At 37.0% G+C, this 13,070-nt stretch overlaps 2 protein-coding genes across 4 annotated transcripts in view; one reads left to right on the top strand and one right to left on the bottom strand.

The window, feature by feature from the left end:
* MCPH1 (microcephalin 1) overlaps positions 1–13,070 on the bottom strand; it is a 132,341-nt gene that overhangs the window by 29,487 nt on the left and 89,784 nt on the right. The window lies entirely within an intron of this gene.
* Positions 8,585–13,070, top strand: part of ANGPT2 (angiopoietin 2) — a 41,882-nt gene continuing 37,396 nt past the window's right edge. For both annotated transcript variants that reach the window (XM_086876034.1, XM_086876033.1), the window contains exon 1: positions 8,585–9,083. In XM_086876034.1, coding sequence (XP_086732160.1) covers positions 8,799–9,083 — 285 coding nt within the window. In that variant the 5' untranslated portion in view covers positions 8,585–8,798. The remainder of the gene's footprint in view (positions 9,084–13,070) is intronic.

Raw genomic sequence — 13,070 nt, 5'->3', positions numbered from 1 at the left:
TTTGCTTCCTAAAAATGATACTCAAGTGGGTGAGCAGGCAAAGGACAGCTGATCACTAATTTGATGAACTAGAAATAAAGTTATGTTCAAGAAAAATGCTATTCGCTGGACATTGCTATTAAGATTGCAATCAATCAATGCTGAAGCAGTAACCAATCAGAATTTATAATTTAAAACCAAGGGTGAAGCTTTATTAGTTATTTATAATAGAATTTGATCACAGATTTGACTGAAAATGCTGACATAAAAATTAAGTAAGAACATAAAAATACAAGCAAGATGTTCTATAATCAAGCTTAACCTCAAGCTAATAAGCTAAGACTGCACTCTTGGATTTGTAAATAAAAGTCACTTTGGCTGTGGCTATCCTGAATGGGGATGCACATTCAAACACTAGAGACATCATCAATGTAATTTCCAAATTTCCTGTACATATATTTCTACTGAGACAGAATAAAGATTTTTAAAGATATGTATTTTCTGTGTAGAGAAATTACTCAAGGAATCATTCAGATTTAGATGAAAGCCTAGTAAAAGGACTTTCTGATTGGTTTGTGTTGGGAAGAAAATATACTTTAATGAAAGGATACTTATAAGAGATTTGGTCTTGTCTATATATTCCACTGGAAATGGAGGATTATCTTTCCAGCAAAGGATTTATTTGGAAAGATAAAGAACAGAATGTTACTCAGCCAATGAGGTACTTTTGTTAATATTTACAGAGAAATAAATTGTATGGAATCAGGGAGTCCAAACTCAAATAAGCCCTCATCTTGGTATCTGTATGCAGCTAATCTTTGTGCTGCCCCATCATGGGTTCTGATGCCTCACTAACCAGGGAGGAAAAACCCACTTTAATTCCTTCCTTTGCTTGTACAGCAGTAAGACCAACAACAAAAATAATGCCCAGTTCCTATGGCAGAACAAGCAAGAGGGTGGGCAATGTTTTTGAGAGCTATTACTGATCTATGTTTAGTAGTACTGAAAAAAAGAAAATATTTATCTTTATGGAGCACAAAAATAGTTTGCAGTTGCTCTGTCCGCTTCAAATGACACATCCATAATATAGTTCAGCAAATAGGAATATATGAAAATATGCTGCAAATACTTTTCTTGCACTCTTCATAAAAAGGTTAGTGCATAGACTGTATTTTTTTCTTGAGGGAAACAGATGTCAGGAACTAGGTACCTTACTGTTGCCATAAATGTCCTCTCCCTCTCTGAAAGTGTTGTTGATTCCTCTTACACAGTTTTTCACTTCCTTTTCATTCCCTCTTTGACACCAGTTTATCTTTGAATTCAGATCTTAACTTGAACATGCTCTTCGGAAGTGTGACATGCTGTTATTATCAAATAAGTGTGCTATTACCAGATGAGAGAACCTTCCGCTAACCTGAGTGACTGCTTACAAGAGGAAGGACTTAAATCATAGGGACTGGGGTGACTTGTAAGGCTATCTTACTGTCAGCTGCTTAGATGTTTTAAAAATACACTCCTTTAAACAAACGGCATATTCATTTTTCTTTAGGATGTCAGTAAGACAGATTTCTCATTTTCCAAAAGCCTTCTGGATTCTTTCAGAGTTTGCTGCCTTTTCACATCAACATAATACACCATTCACATGATACAACAAAAGTCAAAACCTTACATAAAGATTTTAGGTTTAAATTGTCCAAATGCTCAAAACTGCAATTTAAAAGACATTTTTCAAAGCATAGAAACAGTATGTAAGCTTACAGAGTAAGAACATCTGTTAAGTTTTTAGCTTATAATTCAACAGTAAAGGGTAAATACACAAGTGCTATGGGAACTATTTTTTAAAACAGATTTTTAAGGCTTTACTACCCATTAGCACACAAGTTATGTTGTTCAGTTTCAACCAATGATAGCCTGTTTAAACAAGTGCTTTATTATGCTTGTCCCAGTATGGGAGATAGACAGGGCACTTAACACTGTCAGATGTTCAGCAGTGCAAATGTAAGATCCTTAACATTAGCTGTAATTTCCATGATAGTTTTGAACTCGTGCTATTTGAGTTTAAGATGTAATTGCACTTGTTACCAGCTGAAGTTTGCTGTCATCACATAACTCTGAAGAGAATAAGCACAGCCTTTGGGCACTGTAGCCAAACTATATAAAAATGTTAAGGAGGAAGGACATGTAGCAACTATTCTTCATAATCCTAGGACTCACTTCCTACTTCTGTATGTGGATGACTCATCTTTCAAAGATTAAAATAACATTCATTATTAGAAAATGCTCACAGTGAAAGACACTACCATCTGTCCTACAAACAGGAACTTCATTAATGCACAGTGAGTCTTCCTAGATATGCGCCTACATTATTTGTATAGAGTTCAATAGATACTTGTGAATTCTACTTTACATATCACTTGGAAATTTGGACTGAAAAAGGAAATCACTATAAAAGTAATGAACCAGCAATAATTAAGAAGCACTTTGTATTTAACAAGGTTTTTGGAATGTGGATGTGATAATGACAGGAATTTTAAAAAACCCGTTTATTCATGTTATTGTTATTACTCAGGATGTGCTATCATAAAATCCCAATCTAACATGACCAATTATATTTTAGGAACAGTGGCATCAACAACATAAGAAGCACACACATATATACTTCTATAATTATGTATATACAAAATATATAATGTCTTTTAATGCTAATATGTTAAAAAAGTGGGAAATCAAAATAAGTCTGTAATTTGAAAATATGATCACATTAAATATCTCAATATCTGAGAAAAGCTATCCCAAGTTTAACCCAAGACCATCCAGGAAAGCCAATCCAGACAGTGGCTACAAAGAAAGCAATAAAGTTGACATATTGGTAGGAGAGATTCCAAATTCAAAGCAATTAAGTATATAATCTACTTGTGAGAAGCTCTGATGGTTGTCTAATCATCTTTATGACAGCAAAGTTGAATGTAATTTAGTGAGGTGGAACTAATATAGTAAGTTTCATAAGCAAGTCACATTTCAAATATTATGGACAAGCTAGACAGATGTTACAAAATTCAGTATATTGATGACAAGGACCAAGATAGGGATTTTAGACACATTAATGGAAGTGTAGCATCAAAAAAGGGAGAGAATAAAACATCAAAGAAATAAAAGAAACATAACTTGCAGATTATAGATTTAAATGCATTGAAGGATGGTGGCAGGGTCAATTGCTAAAGAGAAAAAGGGAGCATGGAAGAATTTCAGAGGGAATACACAAAGTCTGGTTTTGGCTGAATTATGCTTCCACTAGTGCTGTGACATCTAGGAAAAATACTGTGTACTGAAATGATGGATTGGATGTTACAAGGCAAGATGGGAAAAAAACAGACTAAGTCACCAAGACAGAGCAGTAACTGAAATTTTCAGTGGATCAGATTATTGACCTCTTGTCCCTTCAGCAGAGCACAATATGAGAACTATTGAGCAAATGCCCTCCCTTGTAAGGAAGGGTACTCAAAGGAGACGTGATAGAACATCAGAGATGGAACATAAAGATGATTATGAATTCACAAGATGTTACACCAGATGTTCTGAGTGATCAGAAATAGGCTTCAGCTGAGAAAGTGAGTGGAATCCTGAGATTTTGTTAAAGAACTCATGAGAGATTGGTGCAGAAGCTCAGATGGAATAAAAAAGATGAGTAAAAGCTGGGGAAAATAGGAATGATCGATATTAATTTTAAAGGGTTAGAAATCTGAACTATGGGTCTGAATGAAAAGAAATTGTTTGGCTTATAGGAAAATGTAATAACCTATTGCTCTTCTCTTTGAAAAAGAGCATAAGATCTAAAACCAGACAATATTTTCAGCAGCCTAAAAATCCAATAGGGTCCTAGATCCTGTTCCCTGTTTTTTAAGTTACAAGTTCATGAGTCTTGTCCTCGTTGACATTTGTTCATGAGAAAAATGTTAAACTAGTTACAGTGAAAGAAAATATTTTGAAGACAGCAAATGGAACTATCATAAACTAGTATTAAAGTACTAGGAACTAAAGGTGGGAACTTAACACTGAGTGTCAAAATGTGAGGAATGTAAATACCAGGAATATATAAAATACTTTATAAGTTTATTCCATGTTGCAGATGATTTTTCATCTCAGATTTGATTTTGATGTTACTTTACAACATTTTCATTTATATATATAGATCAAATATCCCTGTAAGAACGTAGCACCAAAACCTGCTTGTTTACATGGTTTTGCCTTTAGTTTGCACATATTTTATCATGTAGTTTTCCCTTCCTAAAATAAGTAAACTGCTGAAATGAGAATTTATCTACTAAATCAACTTCTTGAAAGTTTTAGGTGGAAAAGTTTGCAGATACCAGACTAAAGCCAAGTCAACATTTTCTTATATTACATAAGTTTACATGCTTCCTTTTCTGTCAGAGATCTCACAAGATCTCTGTATCTGCCTGTCAAACAGAAGCTGTGCAGCTGTAAGTAAAATAATAGTTGGAAAGATAATGTTAGTAGAATTCAGGCGTCTCTCTCAACGCAGCCTAGTCATATACTGTATGGAAGAAACTCACAATTGGCTGAGTAAGGGAATTTACTGTTTCCCAGGAAAGGAAGTTGCCTGCACACATCTGGCAAAATGTTCTAAATGTTTAGTTTTGACAAAATACACATTTCATCTCTGCTTATAAGGTGAGTTCTGTAGAGTGGGTATCTTCTTTCTAAAAAGGGAAAGATCTAATTTGTACTTTAAATATACAGATCCACTATTTGGTATTTTATGGCATATACTATATACATTCATCTCCAAAGCAAGCAGGAACTCACAGGCTGAAACTGTATTTTAGTTTACAAGAAAAACGTATCATGAATGTAAATACAACACTCCATATCAACAGCAGAAATGAAAGATGAAGAGAACAACGAACATGAAAGAAATACTGAGAGGATGTGACTAGTCTGAATTATAACTTTTTACTCAGTTTCTGACATTTATAAGACTCCATGCCAAATTATTTAAATTCCTCCCTACTTCAGTATGTCTAACAAAGAAATGGTAGTCCTCATAACTGATGGGACAGATCTTCTCAGTCATTCGGTTTTTAGAATAAGCCCTCTCTTTCAAGCAGGCTTGTTAAAATGCCTCTAAGGCTCAGTAAAAATACTGTATTCAGGCATCTTGCTTCCTCTTCTTCAGATTTCAAGGACAAAAATGGATTTAACTTGCCTTACTTTTCACACCAGTTTTCTTTATTTAGCTGTTACTACTTTCTTTCCCCCGAACTCTGACTGGCTCTGACTCTCTGGAGAGGCAGAGAAGACCACTTCCTCCTCCACAGCTGGGAAAGCTGCTCCCAAAGGGATAGAAAGGGTGAAGGATCACAATCGACTGCTCCAAAAGATGCACCAAATACGGCACTGAGCTGCAGCGAAGGGTTAAAGGGATATATATTTATTTCATTGGCAAGGTGAACAATCACTAACTTTCCTGGACAGTGGGAAAGAGCACCTCATTAAAGCAATATGAGTCCATTGGACCCAGATGGGGAAACAGCAAAACCCTCTCACTGTTATGTGTGTGTGTGTGATATTTTAGTTACTACTCCTACAGCCTAGGATTATCTATGAAACACTGGGGAAAACATTACCATGGTGCACCTCAGGGTGTTACTCCAAGACCTAGATGAGAAGCACAGTGAGTAGAAGCTAACTGGTGGTGCTTGCTGTGCTGGTAAGAGTCTCCCATTAGGAGTTTGTTGTCACTTCTCAGAATAATACCTGGGCTTTCTGTACCTTCTCCCTGAACTGCAGACAGCTACCATAGCAACTGGCCATTTACTCATTCATTCACAACAACAAAAAAACCAAGACACAAAAACTAAGCCCAGCTTAAAATGCAGTAAAAGGTGAACTCGTTTCTCTTTCCAGTATTCCTACAACCACAGTTCTCCCTAGTGGAGGCCCAGGATACAGCAAGGCTTCCTAGGCAGTCTCCAAATTCAGTTTTGCTCCTAGCCTCATTACAGCACAAGGGCCCCCCAGGGTCATGCTTCTGCCTCTCATAAAGGAAAACAGACTCCAGTTCAAACTTTTAGAGACAGTCATGTCTCCTCCAAAACCCAGCAAAACCAAGCTGACAGATTACAATGGTGATGTGACTCACTAGGGTGGCATAAAGATGGCAAGCTTTATAGCCATTCAGAAATCAAGCCTCACAAGGAGATCTTATCTAATGAATTCTTAGCAGATTCTCCCTTAAATCTTGTCTTTTATATATATTCAGTCCCTTGAGTAGAGCTCTAATAATGAAAAAGAAAACTTCTAAAAGACTACACTGCTCATTCTCATATTCTCATTTAACTAAATAACTAAAGAATTAAAAAAAAAAAAATCCATGAAAATATAATCAGAAAAATAAAGATTATCCTCCAGTTCTTCCTTATTAAGAGACAGATATTTCCAGGGCTGGAGCAATCTAATTTTCAGCACTACTCTGAGTACACACACGGTGGTGAAAAGAAGGACTATTAAGATATGGCCCTTAATTTTTTTTCGGGCTAGCTGTGCAAAGAAAATAGGGAACAGACCGATTTAAGGACAAGCAATGGGAAATTCTCATTTAACTTAGCATATTCATTAAAGTACCTAAATAACAGAAAATACTCAGTTGGAATGTCTGGTTAGACAGAAATGCTTCAGACAGTCTAGTGCAATTATCTAATGCACATTCTGTCTTCATTGGATAATAGTATGCTGGTCAAGTATCTTGCAAAGACTGTTACCCACATGGAATTAAACATTCTGTCAAAGACTTCAATTAATTGAAAATTTGGAATCGGTCTACAACAAGTTTGAAACTTTGTTATCAATGTAAGTAGCTGTCACATTTCTGCTTGGCTATTGCAACACAAAATTGAAGGGATGGAAAATACATACTTCATATACCAAACCCTCCAAATACATACATTTTGTTGCAAATAATCTTGACCATTCCAAATATATTCCTCTGTTTCCTCTGGTTGGAAGGATGAACACTGGTATACGAATACTCAAAGGAAAAAAAATCTGACAAATTGGTTTCGTTCATCACAGTCCAAATAAGAATCTTTCTGGAATTCACCAAAATTGAATTCTAGAGATTATCCTATCCAAAAGTAAATATGTTAAGAAATATCAGCAGCTTCCAACAATCTAAGACATGAATTGAAGCTGCTACCATTTTTGACACCCCCTTCCATGACATAAGAAAGTAAAGCCATATTAATACACTATATGAGATAAAGCAAGTTATGTAAGAGTCTGTCTTAAGAGATCCTGAGACATGCTGGGATTTTCCTTGAATATGAGAAACTTTGGTCAGCAAATCATGTTAGTTTGACTAGCACAGCATTCCCTTAGTTTATTTTAATTAAGAAAAATCTGTAGTTTCCAGATCCAGACTTAGCCAAAATCTCAGGCAGTTTGTCTTCAGGAGTCAGTATCATGCTGGTTTCAAGAAGACAATTTCTCCTTACACAGAGAGGTAGACTTATCCAAAGTTTCAGTGGAATGGACTCTTTCCCAGGATCTGCTAAATTGGCTAGTAATTTTCCGCTTTTTCAAGATGACTGACCATTGCAGAGAGAGACCATGGGATTTGGGAAGTAGTCCTTTTTACTCTTACATATAGATTTCAAATACTTTATCAGAATTTCCCTCCCCTTTTATGGGTATTTCCCACTCCCAAGGGCAGAGAATTGGGCTAGGGAGAGCTAACAGGGTAATTCCTATTCAGCCATGCCACTTCCTGAGCCATGCCTTACTGCCACTGCCTCTGGATGGCTTTTCCCCTTCCAGTCCCAGCTGACTTGTGATTTCTAACTCTTTTATTAACATTAGCACTTCCAAAGTTAGCCATGTCATACAGAAAAAAAAAAACAAAACAAAAACCAAACCTTTAAAATAATAAATAAAACTCTTGTAAACGCTTAACTCTTGAAAGACATGCCTTAGTGTTCATCTCAGAGAGTCAGTAAAATACAAATTCTGTGTTCAACTGAAAACCTCTAATTACTGCCCCTCGCGTTCTTTGCAAGGACGTACCCAAGCCTGCATTTGTACGCATGGGACAGTGTCTTTTCCTGTCATTCCACAATGTATTAAACACCAACTAAATTACATCTTGCTTCAGTACATTCTAAAGAAAATAAATTAAGATCAAAGAAGCCCAGGGACGTGTGTGTGTGTGTGTGTGTGTGTTTTGAGGGGGTGGTTGAGGGTAAGGAGCTTAAAAATTATTACCATCGCAAATAATTTACTAGCCTAGTTGGAGGCGATCGGAACTGACTGCTCTGTCTAGGAAACTCTTAATTAGAGCCGCGCTGCAGGAATTCGCAGGGGTCCTGCCGCTGCCGGCTCCTCCCTGGGGTTTCCTCTCGCCGCCCCGCTCCCGCCAGCCGCTGTGCGCTGCCCCCCGGCCCCGGCGAGCCCGGGAGGGAGGAGCGGCTCCGCTCCACACGTGTGCTGCTCTTCCCTAGTCCTGTTATAAGGGCAGGGCGGCGAGGGGCTCGGGTGTGAGGCGGCGGGGGCTCGGCGCAGGAAGGCAGCGGGCCGGGCCGGGCCAGGCGGGGCGGCCGCAGCTGCTTCCCGCGCCTGACAGCTGCGGGCACGGCGGGAGCGGCCGCACCTCCCCGGCCCGCCCGGGGCAGGCGGGCAAGCCCAGCCCTCCCCTGACGGCACATGGCAGCGGAGCGCTCGGCTGCGCCGCAGGTTAGCTAGGGCCGGGCTCCGGCCAGCGCATCCAGGCTCTCTAGGTCCGCCGAGTTACCGCAGGGATTAAAATGCAGCTGGCCGCCTGCTTCTTTTTGGGCTGCGGCATATTCTTAGCTTCAGGATACAACTCCTTCAGTAAGAGCATGGAGACGATAGGCAAGAAGCAGTACCAGGTTCAGCACGGGTCGTGCAGCTACACCTTCCTTCTGCCTGAGGCGGACAACTGCCGCTCCTCGACTCCGTACGTGTCCAACGCGGTGCAAAGGGATGCGCCTCTGGACTATGATGATTCGGTTCAAAGACTGCAGCTACTTGAGAACATCATGGAAAACAACACTCAGTGGCTAATGAAGGTAGGGTAATATCCTTTCTCGCCCAGAAATTTAACATCTTGTTATCTCTTTCAGTGTAATTTAATTTTTTCTTGACCAGTGCCTAAATTCACAGAATGCATCGCCTAAGCTAAATTTCTGAATTACCTTTCAATCAAAAAGTTGTTTTGAAGTCTGGAAACATAATATCAACTAGAAAAGAATAATGAACTGCACAGTTCTGCAGAGATTGTGCTTTAAAGTTTGTCATTACATTTGAATGGTTTGGATAAGTTACATACACAGATGGACTGTGGGCATGTCTGAAGTTTCTGACATGAGAGAAGCGGCTACTAATTTATAATTAACTGGCAAGGGCTGCTTTAGATCTATATTAAAGAATATAGAATGTACCTTTATCTAAGGCATGCCTGAAAAATGTTACTGAAAATGTGATTTTAAAACTTGAAATTAACCTATTAAACCCCATTGATAAAGAACTGTAGTTCCAGCAAAGACTGCAAGTCAGACTTGCAGTGAAATTAGCCTTGTGAAGTGACAGAATTTTAAGAAAATTCTTTAGCAGATATCCTTTGCATCCTGTAATATTTTCAGTGAAATGTACAAGATTCAAGGGAAATATAGTCTGGAAAAGGTGTTACAGATACCACAGAGCTTCCTTTAATGCAATTCCATTGGAACTACAGGCAGATGACATGGTCATTGCCAAAGTGGCAACATTTGTAACTGAAAGAGCAGGAAAAAAAATCTGCAGCATATATTCTTATTATTACTGGATAATAAACCTGATCACTATTTCACATTTTTATAGAAATTAATTTGATTCAAAATGCTATGCAGTTCAACTGATTTTGACTTAAAAAGCCTTTATTTCACTACTACCTGGAAAAGTAGGATAGTATAGTCTAATTGCATAGTAAATTTATGAGCATTTATGTTTTGTACCAAAATGTCTATCTTCTAAGTAATAAATATTTTAAGGACTTGGCACTGTATTTCCAAATAGGTGTTCTAGTGATGTCATAATGGTTTCTTCATAGTAAAAGAAATATGTGTTGCAAATGGAGAGAATTCAGTTTTTTACAAAGAATAGCCATTTCATGCGTTGTTATAAAATAATTTTGCATTACGGGCTCACACTCTAATCGGTTACAAAATTACAGAACTTCTGTGATACAGCCAATGAAATCTGCTGGCAAAATTTTAAGTGTTAAAATTCACATTCCAAAACAAACAGCACGGGGTTTTCATCAACCTGAAAATGAGCCTTGAAGCTTAAATCCAAAATGCATACACTTGAAGGCTCCAGTGTGGAATTCTAAATCCCTCTTCATAGGTTTAGGATGCTTCATTTGGAGACACAAATAATACCAGTTGAGTAGTTTTTGTTTTTTTAAACAGGCAAACTTGCTTTCCTCCACTTACTTACCCTTCTACTTATTAATTTACAATGCTCACTATTGTATTGCTAAGACCAAAATTAACAGATGTGCAATGTAGGATGAAAAACACACAAAGTAGAATAGTATAATCTACCCAGCTGCTCAGCAATTTCCTAACATAAATAGTAAATCACACAACACTTCAGTCCTAAATGGCACTTAAGTAGACAAACACAATATCATAAGTGGCATCAGGTAAACAAAAACCAGTAAGCATTCTTATTTAGTAAAAACGATGCTTTTTCCTGTCAGTCCCTGGGAACTCAATGCCAAGAAGAATAGGATAAGAACATCTAATCATTCTTTGGGGGATCAAAATATATATTCTGATTTACAAGACAGAGAAATGTTTCTTGTCTTTGAGCAAAGGCTTCTAAATAAGATGCTTTAGAATAGCCTGGGGTTTTTTGTTGTTTTTGTTTTTTTTTTTTTTTTTTCTAGCTCTTCCACAGCTAAACATCCTGTAAAATATCTGTTGTTTGCCTTTTTCACTATTTTAACACCTGCTCTCTATGTCATCTGTTTTGTTCACAAAGAGCCTCCAACAAAAAGTAGCTTTTCCTCAGATTTACTTTGCTAGAGACACCTGGCCTGCAAGTGAAGATAAAAAGCAAACAATAACCCTTAAAGTTGCATATGGAGTTTACTTGCTGTTTTTGTAAGGTCACTAACATACATTCTTAGGTTCATATTTCAACCTCCCAAAATATAGTGCAAGGTCAGTCAAGGTGGGGTGAAAATTGTATTTGCTTAATTTTTTTAGTGTACTGAAAGTGTTATACAAGATTTGCTATTAAAAATAACCTGACATTTAGCTTCTCAGCAATTACACAATTCTCTTTAAAAGTTATTTTTGTTCATTTAAGAGGCAGAACCTGTTTTGTTTTGAAGTTGTGTAAAATATACATTGTAAACTTCTAGTGTGAATTAACTGTTAAACATTGTTCTTGAAATATTGCACATGCCCAAACACTTTTACACACCTCCCCCTCTCCTGCCTTTAATCCATCAACTAAAGGAAACGTTCTGTTTCTGAATGAACACTGGGCTGTATGAATGGAACAGCATGGGAAGTGTGAGCTTCATCTGCTTAATGGACAAACACAATGAGAAGAAAATGAGTTAGATATGTCAATTCTTTTCTGATCTGCTCCTGCATAGGAAGCAAAAGACTTTTTTCTACAGTTAATACAAATTGCTTCTTTATGAAAACACTTTTTTTTCAATCTGAACTTCAATAATGCATTCTACCACTACTGTATGTGCCATACATAAAACTGGAGAATGTCTTTTGAAAAGTAGATTATGTTTAAGCATTCAGATGACAAGCTAGAATAAACTACTATTCCACTTAATCCACAGTTTAGCAGTAAGCCAGTAAGTGATACTCTGCAGCAAAGGCCAAAACCCTAGATCAGCTGCACTGCAATATACCTGAAATGAACTTTCCTCTTTGACTTTTCCTATCTTGGGATCAATTTGTATGCTTAAGTGTAAGATTTTTTTCTAATGTGTGTGTGAGGAGGGAGAATAAAGCTCTCAATAATAAAATTTTTGATTAACTTGATAGCAGGTTGGTATGCAGCTGAGATACTGGAAATTTTAAATATAGACATATATGTTGGTTATTACAGTTTAGAACTTTTATATAAAAACTTTTATATAAAAGACAGGCAATCCCTTAGGTTCAACAATTTAAGTATTTCTATCTGAATAAATGGCAGCTTTACTATTTGAATCACAGCACCTGTACTCAAGGAACTGCAGTTTTTTCAGATGTTAAGATATTGAAATAACTGAATGTTAACTGAATTTACTACTTAATATATTGACTGGATCCTATGACTCAGGAGATATGACTGTCCACAGCAACAGTGTAAAATAAAAGGTCATATTTTCTTAGTCTTTCCTGTTACCAACAGCTGAAAACAATGTATGATCAAATTGATGATAGCATCTGGAATACTGATAATTTATTTGTAGTTTATCAGCATATCAAAAGACTAGCAAGTGAAAGTCTGTATCAGGAGTTACTATTTAAACCCAAGGCCAGAGCTTCATCCTGATCCATCCCAGCAGACTAGGAGGGGAATGCGCTGCTGATAGAAATGCAGTATCTTTGGATATGCTTAACTAAGATTAATTTTCCCTTGTCTTGATACCCTAAAAGGTTATAATTATTGCTCTACTGAATGTCATTTGTCAAATACAAAAAGATACTTTGACATTCTGCCATCCAAAGCCGTCTACACACAATGGATAAGGAAAAATATATTGAACAATGTTGGATTTTGAAGTACCCAAGAGATGATTCTGACTCTGACTCCTACATTCCTTTCTTAAGTAATGCATCTGTTTTTACTTATTGTGAAAACTGCTTGTTTCTGTCTATCAACGATTATTTGCTAAGCAAAAGATAACTGGCAGGATTTAAAAGAAAATACTTTCTTACTTTCAGATTAGTATGTTACCAGATAAAGTTTCCACACTACACTGGATGATATAATTATATAGTTTATTGTTGTATTTCCTGTAGGTAAATTTCAGTGACAGGATTTGAAATGAT

Source organism: Cyanistes caeruleus, chromosome 2 (genome assembly GCF_971803275.1).
Source record: "Cyanistes caeruleus chromosome 2, bCyaCae1.hap1.1, whole genome shotgun sequence".
NCBI classification, from domain to species: domain Eukaryota; kingdom Metazoa; phylum Chordata; class Aves; order Passeriformes; family Paridae; genus Cyanistes; species Cyanistes caeruleus.
Note: the sequence above shows the minus strand (reverse complement) of the source record. Positions and strands in the feature narration are given on the sequence as shown.